This window comes from Lissotriton helveticus, chromosome 8, assembly GCF_964261635.1.
Source record: "Lissotriton helveticus chromosome 8, aLisHel1.1, whole genome shotgun sequence".
Taxonomy (NCBI): Eukaryota; Metazoa; Chordata; class Amphibia; order Caudata; family Salamandridae; genus Lissotriton; species Lissotriton helveticus.
In genome coordinates, this window is record NC_136069.1 from 1,238,407,879 (window position 1) to 1,238,431,562 (window position 23,684).

General features: G+C 46.9%; 1 protein-coding gene across 1 annotated transcript in view; it reads right to left on the reverse strand.

Moving 5' to 3' along the window:
- The window catches only part of LOC144773280 (cohesin subunit SA-2-like), a 550,419-nt gene that overhangs the window by 488,289 nt on the left and 38,446 nt on the right, over positions 1-23,684 (reverse strand). Inside the window, exon 3 of the mRNA XM_078658214.1 lies at positions 14,753-14,902. Coding sequence (XP_078514340.1) covers positions 14,753-14,902 — 150 coding nt within the window. The remainder of the gene's footprint in view (positions 1-14,752; positions 14,903-23,684) is intronic.

Genomic DNA, 23,684 nt, shown 5'->3' on the forward strand with positions numbered 1-23,684 from the left:
TAATGACTGCTTAGATCACTCCTCTTGTGATAGACTCCAGCACATGTGCCAGGAAGTCAGGGACGCCAAATAAAAACACGACCACTTCTGCTTTAAGAATGTCTTTTGGCATAGGGGAAATAAATCATAAACAAAATCCCAACTGAACGAAACCCTAGGGGAAAGGGATTCGTTTTGGGGTAAAAAATACACCAACAGTCATATGTAATGCAGTCCCGTTTGTATGGCTATTTATGGTTTTATGTTTTACTTGTTTTAAATGTATTAGCACAGAATAAGACCAATGCCATTGAGCGGGGATACGTTGTGAGTAAATGTTTTTATAAAGAAGGTTATGATCACTTATTGTCCCTTTCAACTCCAGTGATATGCTGTGCAGTACTTGGCTTTACTAGAGTGGCCCTTGCTATCAGAAACCGTTATTGAAGGGTACTCCCTGTGGTATCATGGATAAAAACCACTATGTGGGTCTGATAATGAAAATGTATATGCACTTTATGAAATGCTGAAATAGTTAAATTGTTTATCCTTAAAAGTATTCTGAATCCATTATGTTTTATGAATTGTGGAGCCCAAAATGAATTTTATGTCGTTACTTTTAAATTGTTGAATAGGATTTAAATGTATGTACACTTTTATGATTCTGAAGTATGAATCGAAATAAAGTTATTTTGATGATGATGATGATGAGTAAATGTTAGTGCTAAGGGTTTGGTAAGGGTTAGTAACCTAGGTGTCACAAGCAACTCCCCTTCGCACTCCTTCCCTTGGTGTTCCTTTTTCTGGAGCCACTTTCAAAATACTCTCTAGTTTACTGCTTGTTCCGCCTTTTCACGAAACTCTGCAAAATACATGCTTTACTCTTGCTTACAACTTAGGTGCCAAGAGTATGCTGCATTCACTTCAATTACAAATTGCTAGCCAACATATGATTTTTTTAATGTAACTTAAAGCAGATGTGCTGAATTTGTCAAAATTTAGAATAGGTGTGGATTTTATAATTTTTTCTATAGTAGGTAGTTATTAGGTGTGCTTTATATTTAATCAACACCACATTAATCACATAAATCAACTCAACAAATCAATTACACGACACACCCCATTCATCCAATCCACAATACAAAATTCCACATCATGCCACAGAATTCAACCGCACAACACATAATTAACCTCCACTACATACCACTCCATAACACGAAATTCCATTCCACATAATGACACTCCATAACACACAATCTCATGGCACATAATCCTGGTAAACTCAATAGCACATAATTACTATCCACATAATTCCACAGCACACCATGCCACATAATTCCACTACACAAATCCACTCCACACCACACAATTCCATGCCACACAATTCCACAACTAACTAATCCAATCCAACCCACGTAATTCCACTATACACCACATACATACACTCCATAACACATAAAAAAAGACACAGCCAATTCCAATTCCAATATCGCTACTTCAAACAAATGTGAGACCTGTTGTATTTCCAATGCTAGTGTACAATAAAGCACTGATGATTACAACTACGGACTATCTATACTACTATAAAAAAAGGTAGAACTTTCAACCTTTGAGGCGGGTAAACTCGGGAACCACAGCGCCAATCCACTCACCCGATACACCGTTGGAATCGTCAGGGTGTGTAGATGGTAATAGGCTATATAAATTACAAAAAAAACGTTATTTAAAAAATTTACAGTAAAAAACAAAGTAGTCCCTCCGAAGTAGCGCCGGCCGCGACGTGGGTGCTCACGTCAGGAGCGCGGGGAGGAGCAGCATCCAGGAGCGCGACGAGGAGCGGCGGAAATGGCGCGGGGGAGGAGTGGTGACGTGAGGAGCAGCGGACAGGCCAGCGGCGGTGCGAGCAGCGGACAGGCTGGAGGAGCGCCGGTTGAGGTAAGGGAGCGGCGGACATGGCGCGGGGGAGGAGCGCTGACGTGAGGAGCAGCGGCCAGGCCAGCGACGGTGCGAGCAGCGGACAGGCGGGAGGAGCGGCGGCTGAGGTAAGGGGACCCATGTCGGGGCAGAGGGGACCCATGTCGGGGCAGGCGGGGGTCGGGGCAGGAGGGTGTCTGGGCAGGCGGGGGACGGGCCGGGCAGGGGCCGGGCTGCTGGACAATTTCGGGGCGGGCGGGGATCGGGAAAGCCTGTTGCTCCCAGACAACGTCGGGACGGGCTGCTAGTTACTCCATAAAGTAATTTTGCACAACAATCTGAAGGCAAAGAACTGCTCTCCAAAATAGAGATAGATTGCACAAAATCCCAGTACGCCTTCATGAGTTTAATAGAGTGAAACCAACAGACAAGTTGGAGGGGACACTTTGGCTAAAGTAGAAGTACACACATATGGAATTGTCAAAGGCTGGTGTTGGTGTGAGGCCTTGGATGGGACAATGGCTATGGCAGAAGTGGATCTGGTGAGATGCCCAATAGTGGAAATACTGGGTTCCCCAACTGAAGACATAGACCTTATGTATGCACAGTGGTAAGGGGGAAAAGATCACCTTCCTATTATCAGCAGCGAAGCACATAAATAGAACATTGTGGTATAAGTCAGATGTTCAGGGATACAATTCCTAGCTGTTGACACTATGGAGACACTGCTACATATGGAGGAATTAGCATATGATCTAAGAGAAGAAGAAGACTTGACAAAAAAGGACACTCGCTAACAATCTGTGTAGCCTTCAGGCGTGACATATGCTGTAAATGTTGGTCCGTACACTTTAGGATGAAGGAAGCTGGGGCCACATGTCGGAGGAGTGGGGGAGCTTATTTGGAAAAATGACTGGTTGTTAAAAATATATATATTTTTTTAAATCAATAATAAATAAATAAACTTAAACTGCAGAAGATCAATAAATCAGTATAACTGAAGGCTTGTAGGGGGAGCTAGTTGGATTGGCCTGGCTGTGACACATTTTCTCACTTTCTTTTGACACCCTATGGGAGAAGTCAACATCAGGCATCAGGTATTGGAGGCAACCTCATTTACAAAACAGTTCCACCCAGCTCGCACATGCCATCCTCTGAATGTCAGGCCATGGGGAGCAAAGGTTTTGGCCTTTCATATTCTTAAGTGTTGCATAGAAACAGTACCAGGCTCCTGTGCCAGGCAGCACCTCTTTCTGCACCCAATTTATATGAAATGGACTGCATATATAAATCTTTCCTCCTTTGTGTGAGTTTTGAGTTGAACAAGCACAAGTTCCTCCTGTGCTGCGAACAATCTGTACAATGAGATGAGTCTAGGCTTTGGAGCGCAGTTTTTTTAGTTTCAGCACAGAAAGATTCCGCTTCTGTGAAACATCTGCATTGGCCACTTGATTTAAAGTTTTTCATCAGAATGGAAAAATATTCCTGTAAGCAATTTCCATACGTTTATGTAGTATGAAAATGTTCCTCTCGCAAGACCTTATAATTAATTTATACCACAGATATTAGAGCTTATTAGCTGCTTATATTGATTGATATGGTTGCCCTTATAATCCCGATTCGGGAATAATACTGTTGTTATAGAGATCCAACAGAATAACAAATAACCACCGTATATATGATTCTCCCTCGTTGCCCAACGAGGTCTAGTTGGGCCTCCACCAGTGTAACTAGTGATCAACCCATCCAAAGTACAGTAGTATAGAATGAGGGCAGACTCCTACCATTCCGGCACCTTCAGGCTGCACATATTGCTACTAGTTATCATGTTTGCTTAACAACTGCCACTAGTTATGAGGCTGGCTTAGGAATAGGAGCTCTTTACTACAAGCAGTCAGTATATCCATTTCCGATTAAACTCTTGATCTACATTATATCATGATACATATTCACAGAATTCTACTAAATGTATATTTCATGTTCCCACAGAACACAATCTTATGGAGGCCGGAAGTTAATTGGGATGCTTGAATTCATCACAGCCCCATGTAAATATGCTGGCTGCATTCCAGTCGACTGTTCTTTTGCACAACTATGCACTTGCGATAGTGCAAATGAGCATCTCCAGACAAAGGTACAATGATCATTGTGCTGATCTCAACCAACATATCATTTACGAGGCCCAACAATACCAAAACTGATCCACAGTTCCCCTCTAGAAGGCAGCTTGCCTGTCAGTTCAGACTGGACTATTCCTCTAAAGTCAGAGTTGGACATAGCCTGTCTGCATTGAACCATCCATTTATAATAAGCAAGCCCATTAAGCATGAAACCCCCAGTGATCTTACTATGGATGCTAAGTCAACTCCTCCTACCATTGGCCCACCTGTTGAAACAGTTGAAACACTGACAGCTGTTTGTATTTATTTGGCTGCCTTAAAGTTAATACTCAAAACTTGACTTTGGCATAGGTTTTGCTTTCAAATCGGAAGCCATCATTCTTGTGGGTTGAAAACCCCATTTTTCTTTTCGGCAGTGGATATTGTTCAAGATCCCTCAGCAGCCTGCACTGAAACGTTCTGCGTTAACCAACACCCTGGGTAGTTACAAAAGTAGGACAAAAGGCAGACCTATCACAGCACTTTTGATACATGAGTGTATATAGAGGTGCAGCAGAGCAGTGAGGGATTTGGTTGTGTGACTGATTCGTCTAGGAAGACATGGTTCTCGAAGCTTGTTGCTTGCAATTTTGCTGAGAAGCGAATGAGGTGTAGAGTAACCGCATTAACCCGTGCACCTATGAAACTTTTTGACTCTAGTGCAGCCTAAGTTAACATCACTTTCTAAATGGATACTGCAGATGGTGTGTATCTTGTGGTTGGGGTAGACAAAGCACTATGTGAGGCTTCCTAATGGCTATGTGATGCAATCAATAGCACCCACGGCTGTGGGAGACCTTGAATGTCAAAGAAGTCCCAGTGTGCTCATGGTATCTCCTATTGCACGGCTGTTGTGAGTGCACCTGTCTTCCAGTATTGCATTGGCGATGGATGGTTGGAATACGTTGATTTTCTCTCAGAAGACTTTCTGGAGGGATCCAGTAGATTTGCACCACAGTGAACATAGTAGCTTTGTCTCTGTTATTATGATCATGTATCTTATCCTTGTTAACTCGGAATTTCAGTATCAATTCGCACTTGGTATGGTCCAGGATTGTTGTCCTTTGGTTGCTTCCTCTACCCTCGGAGGTTCCAAAAACGACCAAGTGACATAAGAGCTGAATGTCGACGATACTGAGATCTTGTCTCAGTATATCTGCATCGTCATGGCCCATGATTTGCAACTATTTCCATTTGTTGAAAAAAGGCTTGGGAGGTGGTGGTACTGTGTATACTGCTTGTAGGAGTGCATCATCAGATGTCACAATTCAATGGCCTACTGTGTAATAACAGTAACTCAAAAATAAAAAGATAAAAAATGTACCAAACATTTAATTATCCTAAGATAAAAAGGAAGGGTACATTGGGGAATGAAGCAGGGGGGATGAATTAGCGTTTGTGTGTGAGAGAGAGAGAGAGAGAGAGAGAGAGAGAGAGAGAGAAGGGAACAAGGGACGAGGGGGTTTGAAAAGAGTTTGTCAGCTATCCATATCCCAAAACATTTGTGAAGTCGACTATTTCCGATAGGTGACGAAGAGGGAAGCACAAGAGAGCATTCCACTGGAAATAAAGGGGTAATCGTGCAGAACCACTGGGAAAAAATATTGTCTTTTTTCGAGGTCATATCCTGGTTTCAACATAATATGTGCAGTGGAGAGGCTGCTATGGCTTTCAAGATTTTAACACAGATTCAAGTAGTTCATCCTTCCCATGAAAACAAAATTTGATTTGATTTGATTTGATTTGATTTTAAGTTTTCTTAAGCGCGCAGCTACCCTGGGGCATCCCGGCGCTGAAAAAGACTACGGAACTGAGGGAAGGAAGGGTCAGGAAGTGACCTCAGGGGAACAGTAGAGTTTTTAGGCGTTTCCTAAACCTGAGGTAGTTGTGTTCTTGCCTCAGGGAGAGGGGGAGGGCGTTCCACAATCTAGGAGCATTATAGGAGAACATGCGACCGCCTGATCTGGCCTTCCTGATTCTGGGGACATTGGCGAGGGAAAGAGAGTTGGACCTCAGATGGCGACTCGACTGTTGTAGAGTCACCAGTGTCCTGAGTATGGGAGGGCCCTCATTGTGCAGAATTCTGTAGGTGATGCACAGGGTCTTAAAGTTGACCCTCTCCTTCACTGGCAGCCAGTGCAGACTTCTGAGAGCTGGTTTAGCTGAGTTCCTCATTGAAGTTCCTGTGAGGATTCTCGCCGCTGCGTTCTGAGCGCATTGAAGTCTATGGGTCACCGATGCCGGGGCTCCCAGATACAGGACGTTTCCGTAGTCCAGTCTGGAGTTCACGAGCCCTTGCAGCAAGAGTTTCCTGGACTGGAATGGCAGTAAATGTAAGATCTTCCGAGCCATCTTTATCAGGCCGAAGCAAGTTCCCGCCGTTTTTCTCGCCTGAGTTTTGAAGCTTAGATCCTGATCAAGCCAAATCCCTAAACTCTTGACTTCGGACTTGGGGATGGGTGGTGTTCCCATGCACGGAGGCCAAGGAAGGGAAGTGGGAATTTTGTTGGAGGTCCCTAAAAGGAGAATTTCCGATTTTTCCCCGTTTAATTTTAGCCTTGATTCGCACATCCATTGATGCACCCCCTCTAGACAGCTGCTCAGGTTGGGCAGGGCATTGTCCGCTTGGTTAAGAGAGACGATCAACTGGGTGTCATCAGCATACATTATTGATTTAATGCCATACGGCTTTACAACATCCTCAAGGGGAGCCATGTAAGCGTTAAAGAGTGTGGGACTCAGGGAAGATCCCTGAGGCACACCACACCCGAGAGGCTGGACAGAGGAGACGGAGTACCCGTCTGTTACTTGGAAGGACCTGTTTTTGAGAAAGGATGATATCCAGGCCAGGGCGGAGTCGGCCACTCCCATTAGGCCAAGGCGCTGGACAAGGGTTGCATGGTCCACCGTGTCGAAGGCGGCACTCAGGTCGAGGAGGATCACTGCCACTGTTCCTCCTGCGTCCAGTATGCCTCTGGCTTCCTCGACAACGGCTAACAAAGCGGTGTCAGTCCCCTGTCCTGGTCTAAAGCCTGTCTGGGACATGCGAAGAAGATGGTTGGACTCTAAAAAATCCGAAAGTTGCCGATTTGCTACTCGTTCGGCTATTTTACTCATAGCTGGAAGCAACGAGATTGGTCTGAAATTGGAGGGGTCTGAGGGATCCAGGTGTGGTTTCTTTATGAGGGACTTGACCGTGGCTTTTTTCAAATTCTCCGGGACTATACCATTTTCAAAGGAAGCATTGATCAGTTTAGTAAATAGGGGAGCAATAGTGGAAGCCACTAGTTTCAATTTACTAATTGGGGCTGGGTCTGATGGGGAGCCACTTTTGACTTTCTGTAAAACGTTGAGGAACGTTTCGACGGAGATTTGGGAGAAAGAGGTTAGTCTCGGGGTGTCTTGGAGAGGGGAGGGGCCTGGTAGTGCTTGGATTGTCAAAGGGGTTGGAAGGGAGGTCAGGATTTTGGTAATTTTTGCCGAGAAGAACTCTGCCATTTTATTGCAATTTGCACTGTCCACGTCAGGGGGGGATGGAGGGTCTTGTATTTTGGTGAGGAGTTTCACAATTCTGTAGGTCTCTCTCGCGGAGTTAGCGGCTGAAGCTATTTTCTCCTCAAAGAAGTTGGCCTGTGCAGTTTTTAATGCATTTTTGTACAGTCTAATATGGGTTCTATAGTCGCTTTTATCGTTTGTATTCCAGTTTTTTCTCCAACGGCGTTCGAGCTTTTTTCCCTTTCTTCTTAATTCGCGAAGTTCCTCTGTGAACCAAGGCAGTTTGGACGATTTCCTACTGGATGGGAGAGTTTTAAGAGGTAGGACTGAGTCGAGGGAGTCTTTTATCCAGTTATGAAGTTGGATTTCAGCTGACGAGGGGTTAGGGTCTACTAAGGGGGTCGTAGCCGTCAGTGCTTGATCCCACAAGATTATGTCCAGTTTTTTCCAGGGCCGAGAAGGGGCTCGGGGAAGGGGAATATCAGGCAATTTGCCTGGAAGTTGCAGTTTAAAAGGAACCAAAAAGTGGTCTGACCAGGGGAGGGGAAGAGGAGTTTGTACAGTAAGGGAGGAGAGGTTGGAAAAGATTGGGTCAAGTAGTCGACCTTTCGTATGGGTGGGTTCTTTGTTGAGGAGGTGAAGATTGAGGGAAGCCAGATCGGCTTTTAGGTCAGTTGCAAGTTTGTTGCTTTGATCGTTGAAGTGGAGATTTAAGTCTCCAAGAATTGTAAAATTAGGGGTAACACAAGCCCGAGAGGAGATGGCCTCTGTGAGTGAGTCTATGAAACCCCCTACCTGTCCCGGAGGGCGGTAGATTAGGGCACCAGAGAGTGTCGTAGATGGTGGCAGGTGAAGGGAGAACAGAATATTTTCACTATCCAGAATGGGGCTATCTTTAAGTTGGCATGAAAGATTATCCCGGTAGATGATCGCAATCCCTCCACCAATACCCTTCGGTCTATTCAGAGATTTGATAAGGTATCCGGGGGGGAGTGCCTGAATGATGTCTGGATCTGTGCTAGGGGAAAGCCACGTTTCTGTTAAGAACAGAGCGTCTAAGCCAAGCTCTGCTAGTAGTAAGTGGATTTCTGTCTGGTGCTTTGGGAGTGACCTACAATTCAACAGGGCCATTACGAGATGTGCCGGTTCGGGTTGGGGGGATGGGGATAACCTGTATTCGCAGTTTGGGCAGCCCAAAGGGTCGGTTTCTGGCATGATAGTTTCCTTACATCCAGTGGTCACTGATTCCCTGAGCTGGTACAGGGTGTCGAGTGAATATATTATTACCTCTACGTCCCTCGTCCTCGACCCAGTCATCACTCATGAGGTATTCCACACGACAGGAAACAAAACAGGAAACGCTTTCTGACTCCACCCACCCTCCTGTCAGGTGCTATAATACACCTCACCACCAGAAGCAAATCCTGTTTTGTTTCCTGTCGGTTGGATTCTGATGGGAGACGCTTGGGTGAGTGCCGGGCTCTTACCTGCTACGCCTGTCCTGTGGTTTCCTCCTTTGCTGGGCATTGGGGGTGCTCGTGGACCTCCGTGGGATGTGGAAACCGGGCTGCTGGGCTTCCTGTGCTTTCCTGGATTGCTGGGGACCTGGGTTGCGGGGCCTCTCGGGTCCCCGGGGATTTCTGCCTTTCACTGTGCTGGCTGGTCGCTGGGTGCGTGGCTATGGCTTCTCGCATGCGGCTGTGGTCCTTTGTCCCTGAGTCCGGTGTTCGGACCTTTCACCGGCTTTGCTCGTGTTTCGTCGGATTTGCCTGTTGCAGGAGGGGCTCCGCTGGATGGGTGTGCCTGTGAGGCGCGCCGCGGCTCCTCGCGCCCCGGCCATTTCTATGCCGGTGTTATTTCTGCTGGGTACGATCGCCCCCTGGGACGGGGGGGGGGGGGGAGGCGTTCCTGCCTCGGTGCCCTTTCTGGATGTCCGTTACTTGGCGGGCCGTTTCTCCCTCGGAGCTCAGTTTCTGCCTCGGAGCTCGTTTCTGGATGTCCGTTCCTCGGCTGCGGGGGGGCTGGAGGCTCCGGGAAGTGCGGAAGTCGGCTGGGAGGCCGGTCCTGGATTCTGTCCCTCATTTGCCTGTGCTAGCACCCGGGTGGGCTCCGGGTTGCTTGTCTTCCGTCCTGTTTGGTGGATGGAGGTGATGTCATCGATTCCTTTGCTGTTTCATTCGTCGGCCGCTGCTCGGCCCCTCCTTCCCCCTCCTTCTTCCTCGACTGTTCCTCTCTGTGGCTCAGCTGATGGGTGTGTGTTTCTTCGTTTTATTTGGCGGGATTCTGCTGTTCTTCGATTCCTTCGGCTGCTTGTGGCTCCGCTGGGTGTCTCACGTCTGCTCTGTCTACTGGGTTGCTGTGACTCGTGAATTGCTGCTTTGCTAGGGGGAAGCATCACGGGATGAGAAAGCATGTCTCTCCTGTTCGATCTTCTTCCTCCTCCTCTGTTGGTGGTGATTCTGCCCCTGCTGCTCGGAGTGGCAGTTTGGGTGACTCTAAGCTTCTGCAGCGCCTAGTTTTGGAGACGCTGTCTGAACTCGTGGCTTCCAGTATGGGTTCTGGGGGTCGCTCTGAGGCTGCTGCTCCCCTGTATTCGGATATTTCGTCCTCTGCATCCTCTGATGAGTCCTCTTTCGGCGCAGCGGAGCTGCGAGGCAAGTGCATTTCCAAGGACCTGATGCCTGTTCTCCTTTGTCATATTGGGGAGAATATGGGTTTCCAGAGGTCTCTGTGCCCAGCACCTCCCAGGACTCTGTTCTGCCGCAGTTTCGGAAGCCTGTGTCTTCTTCCATGCCTGTCCACCCCTTTGTCATGGATGTCCTCTTTAAGGAGTGGAAGGACCCGGTCCATATTTCTCTGCCCAGGTTCATGTCGGAGCTTTATCCGTTGCAGGTTTCGGAGGTTGCCCTGCCTGATTCGGTACAGGTGGATTCTATTGTTGCTTCTCTGGTGGGTCGCCCTTCCTTGGCTGATGATAATATCCTGAAGGATGGGGTGGATAAGAAGATTGACTCTGCTCTTATGGAGTCCTATGCTGGCTCTCACCTGGCTCTTCGGTGGGGTGTGTATGGTGCTTGTGTTCCGCAGTCTTTGTTGGCTGTCTTCAAGACTTTGTTTTCTACTATGCAGGAGGGGGGCACTTGTCCAGAGTTGCTGGAGTCTATGGCACGCCAGTTGGAGTTCCTTTCGGACGTTGCCTTTGACTCGGTCAGGGCTTCTGCTCTGTCTTGTGGTTCCTCTGTGGCTGCCCGTCGGAATTTGCTGCTGCGTGGTTGGGATTCGGTTGCTGCTCAGCGTTCTGTGGCTTTGAGGTTGCCGTTTTCTGGTACTCTTCTTTTTGGGGACGCCCTGGAGGACATGCTCCATAGAGTCTTTATGAAGAGGAAGCATTCGTTGTCCTTCCATCCTGCCCCTTCTCTTGAGGGGTCCTCCTTCTCGAAAGCCGGGTCCTTTCGCCGGCCTTCCAGGTTTTCAGCAGTCTTCGTTTCGGGGCCGGCGTGGTGCTCGTAGGACCTTTCCTAGGCATTTCCAGGAGAAGCCCCATCCGGGTGGTGGGTCTGGCGCTCCTCGTTCCTGACTACGCCGGTCCGGTGCCCGTTCTCGCTGGTGGTCAGCCCGCGGTTGGTGGGAGACTGCGGCTGTTCCTCCATGCTTGGCTGCTGGCGACCTCCGACCAGTGGGTGCTGGATGTTCCTTCTCGGGGTTACCGGATGGTTTTCCTGTCTCCTCCTCCTCCCTCGGGTGTGGTGGTGACTCCTTTGCCTTCGGACCCGTCTCGCCGTCTGGCGTTGCAGGAGGGTGTTCAGTTGCTGTTCGTCGAGAGGGCGATTGTCCCGGTCCCCCCCCTGGAACGTGGGTTGGGGACTTTTCCATCGTGTTTGTGGTTCCGGAGATCACGGGGGGGCTTCCGTGTTGTCGTCAATCTTCGGGCCCTGTGCTTGTTTGTACGGAAGATCCCATTCATGATGGAAACTTTGCCGATGGTGATTCCCCTGATCCGGGTGGGTTGGGTGTTCACCTCGCTGGTTCTCCAGGATGCCTACCTTCATGTTCCGATGGCGTTGGTGGATCGGCAGTTCCTGCGCTTCTGCCTGCAGGGTCGTCTCTGGCAGTTCTGCGTCCTTCCCTTCGGTCTCCGGTCCGCCCCCAGGGTGTTCACCATGGTGGCTGCTCCCTTGGTGGCTCATCTCCATCTCCTGGGGGTGTCCGTGTTTCCATGCCTGGACGATTGGCTGCTGCAGGCTCCGTCTCCGGAGGTCGTGTCTCGCCACCTTTCCTTGACCGTGCGTACGCTCGGGGATCATGGTTTCCTGGTCCATCTACCGAGGAGTCGCCTGGACCCTGCTACTCGGAGAACCTTCATTGGGGCGGTGTTCGGATCTGTGCGGGGCACGGTCTTTCTCCCAGATTCCAGGATTCTGCGTCTTCATTTGTTGCTGAGGAGGTTGCTTTCCCGGGATTCTGCTCCTCTCCTGCAATGGCTGGTGGTTCAGGGCCACATGTCTGCCACTGTGTTCACGGTTCCCTGGGCCCGGGTTCATCTTCGGCCTCTGTTGTGGCATATTCGGAGGTGGGTGCCCTTTCCTGTCCGGGACTTCTCGATTCCTGTGCCTGTGTTTCCGGAGTTGGTGTCTGCTCTCCAGTGGTGGCTGGATTCTTCGCATCTGTCGGAGGGCATGTGGTTCCGCCCTCACCCCCTTGGTGTTGACGACAGGATGCCAGCGCTTCCGGTTGGGGTGCGTCTCTGGGCCCTTGGGCGGTGCAGGCCCGCTGGCTTCCTTCGGAGTCCCGCCTTTCTTCGTTTTGGAGGGAGCTGTCTGCGGTGGAGAGGGCTCTCCGCCTTTTCAAGGATCGTCTTCTGGGGTGCAACGTGTTGGTGAGGTCAGGCGACACTGTGACCGTGGCCTACGTCTACCACCAGGGCAGTTCCCGCTGCCTTTCCCTGAGCTTGGTGGCCCGTGCGGTTGCGAGTTGGGCCGGGTGTCATCTGGTGGGCCTCTCTGCTCTGCATTTCGGGATGTGGACACCGTGGTTGCGGTTTCCTTGAGTCGGAGGTTCCCGTCCTCCCTCTCCCTGTGTCTGGCCCCTCGGATTTTCCGCTTGCTCTGTCGGAGGTTCGGGACTCCTGTGCTGGACCTGTTTGCCTCCCGGACCGATGCCCTGCTTCCCCTGTTCTGCTCCTGGTCTCCGGAGTCGGGGGCTTGGGGAGTGGATGCCTTGTCTGTCCTTTGGCCTCCTTGGTTCCTCTATGCCTTTCCCCCCTTTTCCTCTGATCCCTGCTTCTTGCTGTAGGTTCAGCGGGTGGGGGCTCGGGTGGTGGCTGTTCTCCCTTTTTGGCCTCGCCGCTCCTGGTTCCCTCTGCTGTTGCGTCTGGCGGTGGCCCCTCCGTGGATCCTGCCGCGCTTCCCGTCTGTTTGGGAATTTCTCTCTTTCTGCTCCTTCTGTCCGCTCTCCGGTTCCTCCTTGGGTTCTCTCTTTGGTTCTGGGTGCCTTGCAGTCCCCTCCCTTTGAGCCTTTGGAGTCCGTGGAGTTGTAATTCCTGTCTTTCATGGTTGCTTTTTTGGTGGCTGTTACATCTGCTCGGAGGTTGGGTGAGCTTACGGCTTTACGTTGTTCTCCCCCCTTTTTTTGTGGTTTCTGGATGACGCTGTGGTCCTTTCCTTGGACCCCGGTTTTATGCCTAAGATTCGTTCACGTTTCCATTCCTCCCAGGAGTTGATTCTTCCTTCTCTCTGTCCTTCTCCTTCCTCTCCTTCTGATGTCCTGCTACATTCTTTGGATGTGAGGAGGGCGTTGTCTGTTTATGATTGGTCGTTCTGCTGGGTTTCGGTCTTCTGACTCCCTCTTTATGACCTTTGGTTTGGCTGGTAGGGGTAAGGCTGCCTCTCGTCTTACTTTGGGTCGCTGGATCTGGGCTGTGATCTTGTTGGCTTACCAGGGCTCTGGTTTGCCTTGCCCGTCTGGGGTTCAGGCGAGATCTGCCAGGGGTGTGTCTGCTTCCTGGGCTGCTTTCCGTGGGGTTCCCCTTGAGGTGATCTGTAGGGCGGGTCCCTGGGCGTCCGAGTCCACTTTTGTGCGACATTTTCGCTTGACTTGTGCTCTGTCTGGCCGCCCTAATTTTGGTTCTGGTGTGTTGCAAGCTGTGGGGATCCCCCCATCTGTGTGATTCAGTTTATTTCTGTTTGTTATTACACTGTGTCTTGCTGCACGCCTTGGTGTCTGTTCTGTTTCTATTTGTGGTGTGCCAAAGGCCTTTGTGGGGTTGCTTTGGTATGCCTCATGAGTGATGACTGGGTCGAGGACGAGGGACGTAGAGGTAATGCTATGATTACGTACGGTAATCCCCATTACTCTTAGTCCTACTCGTCCTCGACCCAGTCATACGACCCGCCCGCCCTCCCTTTCCAGGCCTTTGGTGCTTGGTACATCAGGATTTGCTTCTGGTGGTGAGGTGTATTATAGCACCTGACAGGAGGGTGGGTGGAGTCAGAAAGCGTTTCCTGTTTTGTTTCCTGTCGTGTGGAATACCTCATGAGTGATGACTGGGTCGAGGACGAGTAGGACTAAGAGTAATGGGGATTACCGTACGTAATCATAGCAACCTAGGGCCATTGTAACTAGCCTGGGGTCTAGGCTCTGGGCTCGGTCTGGCGCGGACGGGCGCAGACGGGCTTACCTTAGGCGCGCCTTCGGCGCGCAATCGTCGCGCCCGCTGCGCTCGTCCGCTGCGCTTCCTGGCGAGGCACATGGTTTATAAAATAGTGGCCATTTAAACTTTTTTGCCAATACACAACATCCAAGAGAAAACCGTTCTGGTGATTCTGAGTAACAAAGTGACCTACTAGAACTCATCTGGTTCAATGGTGCGTAATTTCCCTTTTCATATGCTTTCCTGACAAACACTACCCACCATATCAGCCCTCCCATGTCTATCATCAGCTCTTCAGAGTAGAGGTCCCCTAACCCAATATATTTTACATACATACACATTTTTTTATTTCACATTTGTAAAATGTTAATGAAAATACAGTTCTGGATTTTTAGAAATCGCTGGTCAATACAACAATCATTTAATGAACAGCGTAAAACATAGGTCTGTTACAAAACTTAAAATGCCAGCCTGATGTTTTGGAGTTTTAGTAAGAAACAGACTACAATAAGCATGTGATGAATAGAAGAATGTGATTTACTTGTACTTAACGCACCTGTATCGCTCTCTTGCCCATGCTGACAACCTCATACAAAGTAACTGCTTCAACCAGGTCTCCATTGTGGTGTTTAATTGCGGATTCTTGTCCTGAGGAGTTTCTTCTGGTGATGTTCTCAGACTGTTCTCTGGTCTTTCTTTTGCCTTTCTAAAAATCAATATACATAAAAGGACAATAAGGTTTGGGTTGTTAGTGAAACAGCAGTCAAATACCAAATACAAGGCAAGATAAGCTAATATCATATGTGAATTCATAGATGCGCCTGTCAGAACTAATACTGGTCTGTACAGAATTCTATAAACCAGTTTTCCATCAGCGGACCTGTTCAGACAGTTGAGATCTACACTGTGGGGCAGGTGAGGGGGAGGGAATCAGGCAAAGAAAAGCTTTATGCAGTCTGGATAGTAGTGGAGCAAACAAGGGAACAGAGAGGTGTCACCTGGAACCTTTTTAGAATTCTAGGGTAGGGGTTATTGTAAGATGAAGACCCATACATTTCTGAAAACCAGACACATGGGGAAGTCCAAGGTTGCCTAACTTGTGTGGCTCTAACCCAGAAGACCTTCCAAACATCAAACATTGGCTAAAACACACATTTTCCTCTCACTCCTGCGGGGAAAACTTCTGGAATCTAGAGGAAGCCACAAACTTCCTACCACACACCATTCCCCCAAATCTCCTGATTAAAATGGTACCACACTTGTGTGGCTGCGCCTAGTGCCCTCGACAAGAAAGGGCCCAAAATGCAACCAGAAAACATCAACATTTCCGGATTTGTCAACAGGGGCAGCTGAGGTATTTGATACCAGGCTCGGTGGTCACCAGGAAAACTACCAAACCCAGACATTCCTGCAAACCAGACACCCAAAGGAGTCCAAAAGGGTGGTTTACCTCCCATGTATCTCACTACATTTTCTTACCCGCAATTCCCTGCAAATCTCAAACTTTGACTAAAATCGCACATTTTTCTTGTATTTCTGTGATCTAACATTCCAGAAACCACAGGAATCCACAAAATTCCTACCACCCAGCATTCCTCCGCTTGTCCGTTTAAAAAACGCTATCCCACTTCTGTGGCTGGGCCAAGAGCCCATGACAGTCATGCATCAAACCAGTGTCAATGGGAGTCCCACCCTGTTTTTTTGGGCTTATTTATCCTTGGTGTCTAGTGGCCTCTCTGTCCCCCATGGGCAGATTTTGGATAAACACCCTCAATCCACCCCCACAGAAAGACTGATGCTCATGTTCTGAGGTGGGAGCACAACACGATGTCTGAATGAGCTGCCTCACTCCATTGTTAATTTTTGATAATATATTTCCCCTAGTGTCTTGTATGCTTTCTGGCTCCCCTGGGCAGATTTTCAATCCACCCTGTGTGTGTGGGGAGGATAGAACGGACACACCTGTTCTGGGGTGCAACAAGGCGAGATGCCATAGAGAGATGCCCCACATTTGTTTTTGTTTTTTGTTCCCATTTACAGAAATATAGGCCAAAAAAGGGTGTGGGGCAGTTCACACTCTTTTGTTGGGCCTATATACGGAAAAATCCCCACCCCCAAATGAAAAAAGGTGCGGGGGCAGCTCACCCAGGCATTGCGCTCTGCTGCCATCCCAGAACAGGTACATCAGTCTTTCTGTCCCCTTGAGGTGAATTGAGGGTGTTTTCCCAAAAGCTCACCCCAGGAGACAGAAAGGCCAGTCACAGAAACCCGCACAGGAAAATCAGGAGGGAAGAGATACAAGTTGCAAAATTAAGGTTTAACAAAAGACAAATGGACGTATTGATGTTTCAGCAATGGAGCTGACAATCCAAGTGCTTGCATACAAATGAGTAGGTGGGGGCAGGCGCTGGGGTCCTGCACAGTGCCCCAAGTGTCATTTAGTTGAAGCAGAGTTTAAATTAAAAAGAATTTGCATACAGACTGACAACCTCAGCAATTCATGTGGGTCTCAAAACAAAAGTACACAACAGTATCCAGGATATCGGCAGGCTAGAGAAAAAAAACTGGTCTTCTGTGTTTATGCATCCATTGCTTGGATCATCACAATTTCCCTAATAACTGCCCCAACCCTCCTTCAATTCTGGAAAAAGCTAATGGCACGCCTATTCAAGGAACTCTACATATCAACAGCCTCTGAGACCTCACCATCCTCCTCCACCTGGGAAACATTTTGGGTTTCTTATTGTTATGCCATTGGCGCCACACAGTGCTCTGTTGCCTCAAGCAAGGTTTGCACTACCTAAATACCAATACTCCGTGATGTAGATTCCTGCAGGTCAAAAACTTGCCAAGTACCGGAGTCTCGCTATGACCTGATGAGGAGACCCCTCCAGGGAAGAACATTGCCATTCATTTGCTGGTCAAGATGGGTTAGTTGCAGCTAGGATTAATTGTAGGAATCTCTAAATATACCTCTGTGACCAAAGCCCTAGTTCATCTCCACTGGCTGCCGGTACCAAAACGGATCCAGTTCAAATCTCTCTGCATTGAATTCAAATAAATAAACAATCTAGGGCCAATGCAACTGGCTAATCATTTCAAACCCTACATCCCAGTAAGATCCCTCAGATCAGCTGAGCTTGGGAATCTTGTTGTCCCAAGAATTACAAGGGCCCAGTGGGGATGTAAGAGTTTCACCGATATAACAATGAAACCGTGGAACTCTTTACCAACATCACTCAAAAAAGAGACATAGTTGCAAAAATTTAGAAAGGGTCTAAATACATCGCTGTTTGAGCATAAGGCCTAATCTACTAGAGCCAAATCCGTTTGCTTCAAGGCTAGTGCCTAGACACCTTTGGGTATTGTGCACTTTATAAATACATCATCATCATCATAATCATAATCATGGATCAATATTTACCAATAATGATCAAGCAATTCTAACTACCTCAAAATCCCATCAGCTCCTGACATCAACTAACTCAAAACCTGCTTCAATGAGGAAGCGATCTGGATAAAGTCCAGGAGAAAAACACTGGGTGGTGATGGGCTTCTGGCGGAATTTTACCAAATGTACAACGGACAGATCATGGTAAAGCTGAATGAAAACTATGATGAAGTCAAAACACAGGGTGGAGTACCGAACACAATAAGGAAAGCAATAATAACAATGATGCATAACGAAGGCAGGGATCCCCCTGGACTTGGCCTCCTACTGCCAATTATTGATGAATAATTATACTGATTTTAAAATACTTAGAAAGTGTTGGCAACTAGACTTAATGGGGTAGTTACCATTCTAAGCCACGAACATCCATGCAGCTTTATGCCACAATGCAGTGCACCTGCCAATTTACACAGGCTCGATCACATATTGGAAACTTTTGCCCGGGTGGAGAAAAAATGTATGCTCATCACACATGATACAGAGAGGGTGTTTGATTCTCTGGCATAGGAATATAAGATGTTGATTTTGCAGGACACAGGATTTGGGCCAGGCTTCAGGGGAAGGATGCATCTCCTTTACACGAATCCAGCGGCCAGGGATAAGTCAGAAGGAATGGTATCTGTAGCATGAAAGATCAGTAAGGGCACAAGGAAGGGATGCCCGCTGGCGCTTCTCGTCTTCCCCTATAGCTATGGAGCCCTTTGTCAATATGACTGAGGCAATCCCTGATGGATTGGAAAATTTGAGTAGGGGCAAGAAGACATGCGGAGTCCATGTATGCCAATGATACACTAATAAACATCAGATGACAGAGACTGAAAACGAATCCTATTTCGCGAGTCAGAAGAATTTGGGCCAGGTATGGTTTTCAAATAAACAGAGGCAAAAAAGTGTTTTTTCCCTTGGGAGTTTTGGTAATCAAGTAGATCATGGACTGACCAGAGTTGGGGTTGCACAAGGAAAGATAGAAACTCAGGTACTTTCATATACATTAAATATGGTATTTCTTCCATACTGTTTAGTGCATTATGGAACAAATATACAAAGGCAGATGCTAGTTTACAGTGGCCACTTCATGGCACCTTTGATTTAAATACATTCAAATATATCTTGATTATGGGAATGCTCTGCTTTTAGGTTTGAGTAAAAAAGGCCTACACCAACTTCAGTGCGTTCAGAACGCCGCTGCCCGCCTTGTGTTCAAACTTCCTCGCAGAGCATCTGGGAAGACCGCTTTAGCTAAACTCCACTGGCTCCCTGTCAAGGAGCGGATTAAATTTAAAGCCCTTTGTTTCGCGCATCGAATTGCCCAGGGAAAAGGCCCAGATTACCTGAAAAATCTTCTCACCATGCATCGCCCCATCCGGAACCTGAGATCGTCCGGCGCGATGCTGTTTAAAACCCCTAGAATCACCAGAGCCAGGATGGGTGGTTGTTCATTTAGATACTTGGCTTCCAAGTGTTGGAACGAACTTCCGCTCGATCTCCGAATGGAACCCTCTGAAATTAGGTTCCGTGGAAAACTTAAAACGCTTTTGTTCCCTCCTGTGTAACCTTCTTGCCTTTCTCACCTCTCATGGCCTTTTCTTTTTACATCTGCCTCTTGCGAATTAGCAGTATTCAGCGCGGGACACACTGTTTTCTGTGTAGCCAGGCGCTTTAAAAATGGTTTATTATTATTATTATTATTATATAGAAGAACAGCTTTTTAAAAAGAGAAGTAGGCAGAGTATGTTTGATGGTCTAGTATTATGGAAAAAATATATTAGAAACAGAATAAAGAAAAAAGGATAGGAAGAAAGCTGAAGAGCAGACTAGTCGGCAGAAGATTAAAGAGCTACAATTAAAAGTGCAAGAAGAAAGTGTAGAAAGTAATGAGAGACAATTTAAACTTCAATTACAGAAAGTATTTGTGGCTAAGGAAGAAACAGTACTTAAGGGTTTAAAGGAGGAGGATTCAGAACTAGAAGAAATGCTTTGCAAACCAGCCCGACCTCCTTATGCGCCGAATCCTGTCGGGAATAATGCAGTCCCGACGGCGCCTCCCTAGTTACCTCCAGTAGTTCAAATGTATCCTCCATTGCCGGCTGCCTCTGCCACAACTCCTGTCCTTGATAGAAAGACTGTAGTTCGTACACCCGCAACTCCTAAACAACGTCATAGATCTACCCTTACAGAAGATGACAAAGTGGTATTATTGGTTAGGGCCTGTGAATGGGTTCGGGATGACGATATACGATTGGATGAGGTTTTCGCGACTTTGACACAATTCCCACAAATGACTCAGCAGTATGTTGTAGGGGAAAGGGCTAATGCACTAGTAGAGGACTGGAGGACTAATATGAATGAGAAAGCTCCTCGTGAATTAATTAGGATATGTAAAAGGACAAATGTAGGAGCGCTGACTGCTGCTCCCTTAAAGCTAGCGGTAGAAGATATATTTACTCAGAAAAGAAAACTTAGAAGGCTCATGTCGGCCTTGACTAAAGCTTGCCCTATACGAGAAGCGACTCTCGGGTTTCAAGCAGCCGTAGGTGACAGTCAGGGTGTTAACGCAGCTGGGTTCTGGTTCCAATTGATTTATTCCCCTTGGAAGCGATCGGACGTATTGGGCCTTAAAAATTCTTTGCCTGACCCTAGAAAAAACCTGAGTACATTTTATGATGAATTGAATGCTGCTGTAACTTCTTGTGTTATGACTTTAGTTGATATGTTTTTCGGATTGATGTTGCCTCCGACCTTTGGCGTACGGTCCATAAAAATAGGGCCATGAGGCCTTTGGTGGTACTTGGGTGCAATTACAAGTGAGGATATTCATAGGAAAGCAGGGGAGAAACCACAACAGCTTATATTTGATTTACCGGGACACATCATTACTTATTTGAACGAGATAGTGCCACCAAAGAAAATATCATGGGCGAAATTGGTAGCTTACAAACAAAGGAAATATGAGTCGATCCCTGACTTTTTCCACACGGTTTGAAACAACGTTTCATGATTACAGTGGTCAAGACACAACTTCTGATACAGGTCAACATTTATTTGTGGCTAAGTTTGTCGCTAACTTGTTACTTGAGATGTCGGAAAAATTACGAGTAGTTGAAAGTACGTGGGCTTCCTCTATCCCGCCAAGGATTTTGGACATGGCTGAGTATTATGAGAATCAAGTAAATGATGAAAAGGAAAAGAAAGAGGGTACATATAAGGAATTAAAAACTAAAATGTTGTTGCAACAGGTTTATGGGCCATAGAGAGGTAGAGGTCACGGAGTATTTAGAGCTGACCTCCCAAGGAGGAATAATCAAGATTCTCTGGCGTTTGGTTCGTCGTGCATATTGTAAACAAGATGGACATTGGCAATCCGAATGCCCATTGCTTCACGAACAAGGTAGAGGTATGGGACGGGGAGTGACAAGGGCCTCTTAACAGCGTCTTGGTTCTAGTAACAGACAGATTTATTTTGACAATCCTGCCCCGATGAAATCCTATTATGCAGATGATTTCAGTGCATCCAATTCCACAGGTGTGCAGTTTAACTAGCACAGCGTAGGAGATGGGGAGGGATCGGTTTCCATACCGATAGATCAGACAGGCCATTATGTTACTGCTGAAATATTGGGGACCTCCTAGAAGTTTCTGGTGGATACTGGGGCTACACAAAGTGCGCTTTCTAAAAAACAGATCCCTGGGACTCCCTCGTCTGGCCATAAAAAGCTGTCCCTAGGCCTTGCTGGAAAGCCTATTCTTAGTCCGGTGTCTAAACCCCTGGATCTTATTATTGGACCGTTAACTGTAAATTCACCGTTCCTCCTTGCACCAAATTGTCCTGATAATCTGCTAGGTCTCAATTTGCTCAAATATTTCCATGCACAAATCTATTGTTCACAGGAATATTGGACAGTGAAAATTGTTGTAGAAAAGAGCCAGATGGGGACAGGTGGAAAATTGCCAGTTCTTATGTACTACCCTTTGTCACTTTGGCACATGTCCAAGCACATGTTAGTGCAAAATGTATAGTCACACAACTAGAACAAGTATGGGAGCATCCAGATGTAAGAAAAACAGCTGAACATCATGTCAAACATTGCATGGTTTGTTTGCAACGCAATCCGGGGAAGGGATTGGCTACCCCAAGAGGAGGGTTCTGTCCACCTAGTGCACCATTTGAAGTCCTGCAGATGGATTTCATTGAATTGGAAAGGTGCAATAACCTTAGGTATGCCTTGGTTATAGTATGTGCCTTTAGTAAGTGGGTGGAGGCATATCCTAAGAAGGATAATACTGCACTCACCATAGCTAAGATTCTTTTGAAAGAATATTTCCCTAGATTTGGGATTTTCAGAATTTTATGGAGTGATAATGGACCTCATTTTATTGCACATGTTATTAAATTGATTACTGAAAGTTTAGGCATACGTCAGAAATTTCATGCTGCTAATCACCCACAATCTGCTGGTGTAGTGTAGTTCCTATAATCACAATAGGCTCTGCGCATTGGAATAATATATCCTATAGATTTGACGTGGACTGAGATCTACTAGGTCTCTATCGAATATACTAGACTTGATTGTGAGTGCCAGCTAGCTCAGAGGTCACTAGAAACTTTCTCAAATTCACAAGAAGGGATTAGTTTCTGACAACCGCTTAAAACATGACAACTTTGTTTCCCAAGAATAAGAAACGTATCTCTAGAGTCGCGGAAACAATAGATAGTTATTTCACTCAGTCAATCGTGCATGTTTCGTTTCACCAGAGGTGCAGAGAAAATAGAGAGACAGGCATTTTTAATGAAATGTATTTATTGAACAGTCTTCTTTCTCAAGCATAAGAAATAAACTCATGCAATCGTAATACTTGTTTTAAAGTACAAAGCGTACAATACGAGGAGTATTATAAAATAATACTGTAAAAGCATGATATGTGTTCAAAGCCATATAATATATAAAATACATACATTGATAAATAATGACTAAAAGTACTCAACTGGTGCTTCTAAAATACGCCTACCCCGGTGTACCTAACTAGTACAAGGGAAGAAGGAAGTAAGGTGTAGCTTAGTTTCAATATTCTTTTGCCAAGAATCTAATCCAAGAATTCACTTAGGGTCTAATCAGCTCCGTACCTTGGTTTTTAGAATGTAGGAGGTCTGGTATCTCTCTCTCAGGACTCGATTTCCCAGCAACCCGCAATGGAAGCCTGGAAACACTGGAGCTGGATTTCTAGGCTGGAGAAAGTACAGTGTCTCTCAGTGCATCAGCTGGAAGGTCGGCTTCCTTCGGCGCTTGCTGCAGCAGGGCGTGTCGGGCAAGTAGATAGTCGAACTGCTCCAAACCACCGTGTGTTTGTTTGGACAAGTGATATTTATACCTTTAAGGTGCCGAGTTTGATGTAAGATTGGACATACTAGCGTCATTAGAGACATAATTCTCTGAAAACTCCATGAGTTCTTGGATAAATAAATACTCATGCAGTGGGAGGTCCCTGACTGCTGAAGGCGGGTTTTTCCAAGAAATCGTTGTAGATTTTCGGAACTAGTGGAAGTAGCCAAGCCATATTAGGACTACTTGAGTTATGTCTTAATATGGTTATGATTTCAATGCCTATATAAGGATACGGTATTTTATACCTATATAAGGGCATGAATTGGGGAAATTACACTAGGGTCCTAAAACGCTATACAACACTGGTTTGGTGGAATGCTATAATGAGACTTTGAAACTTAAATTAGCTAAGGTGCAGGCCTCGGCAGGGCTTAAATGGCCTGATGATTTGCAATTAGCCCTCATATCCACACGAGCAGTGGCACATAACAAGTCGGGCCTTACAACATACAAGGTGGTATTTAGGAGACCCATGAATGTATATGGTTCCCCAAGTCCTAAGAAAATGAGAGAACTTGAGTATCCTATTTTGTTAGATTACATGAAGGAACTTACAGACAATCTCTCTTTGATTCACCAACAGGTATGAGCCTCACTTCCTGACAATTCTGAAGGTCCTGGGCACTTGTTACAACCAGGTGATTGGGTTGTAACGA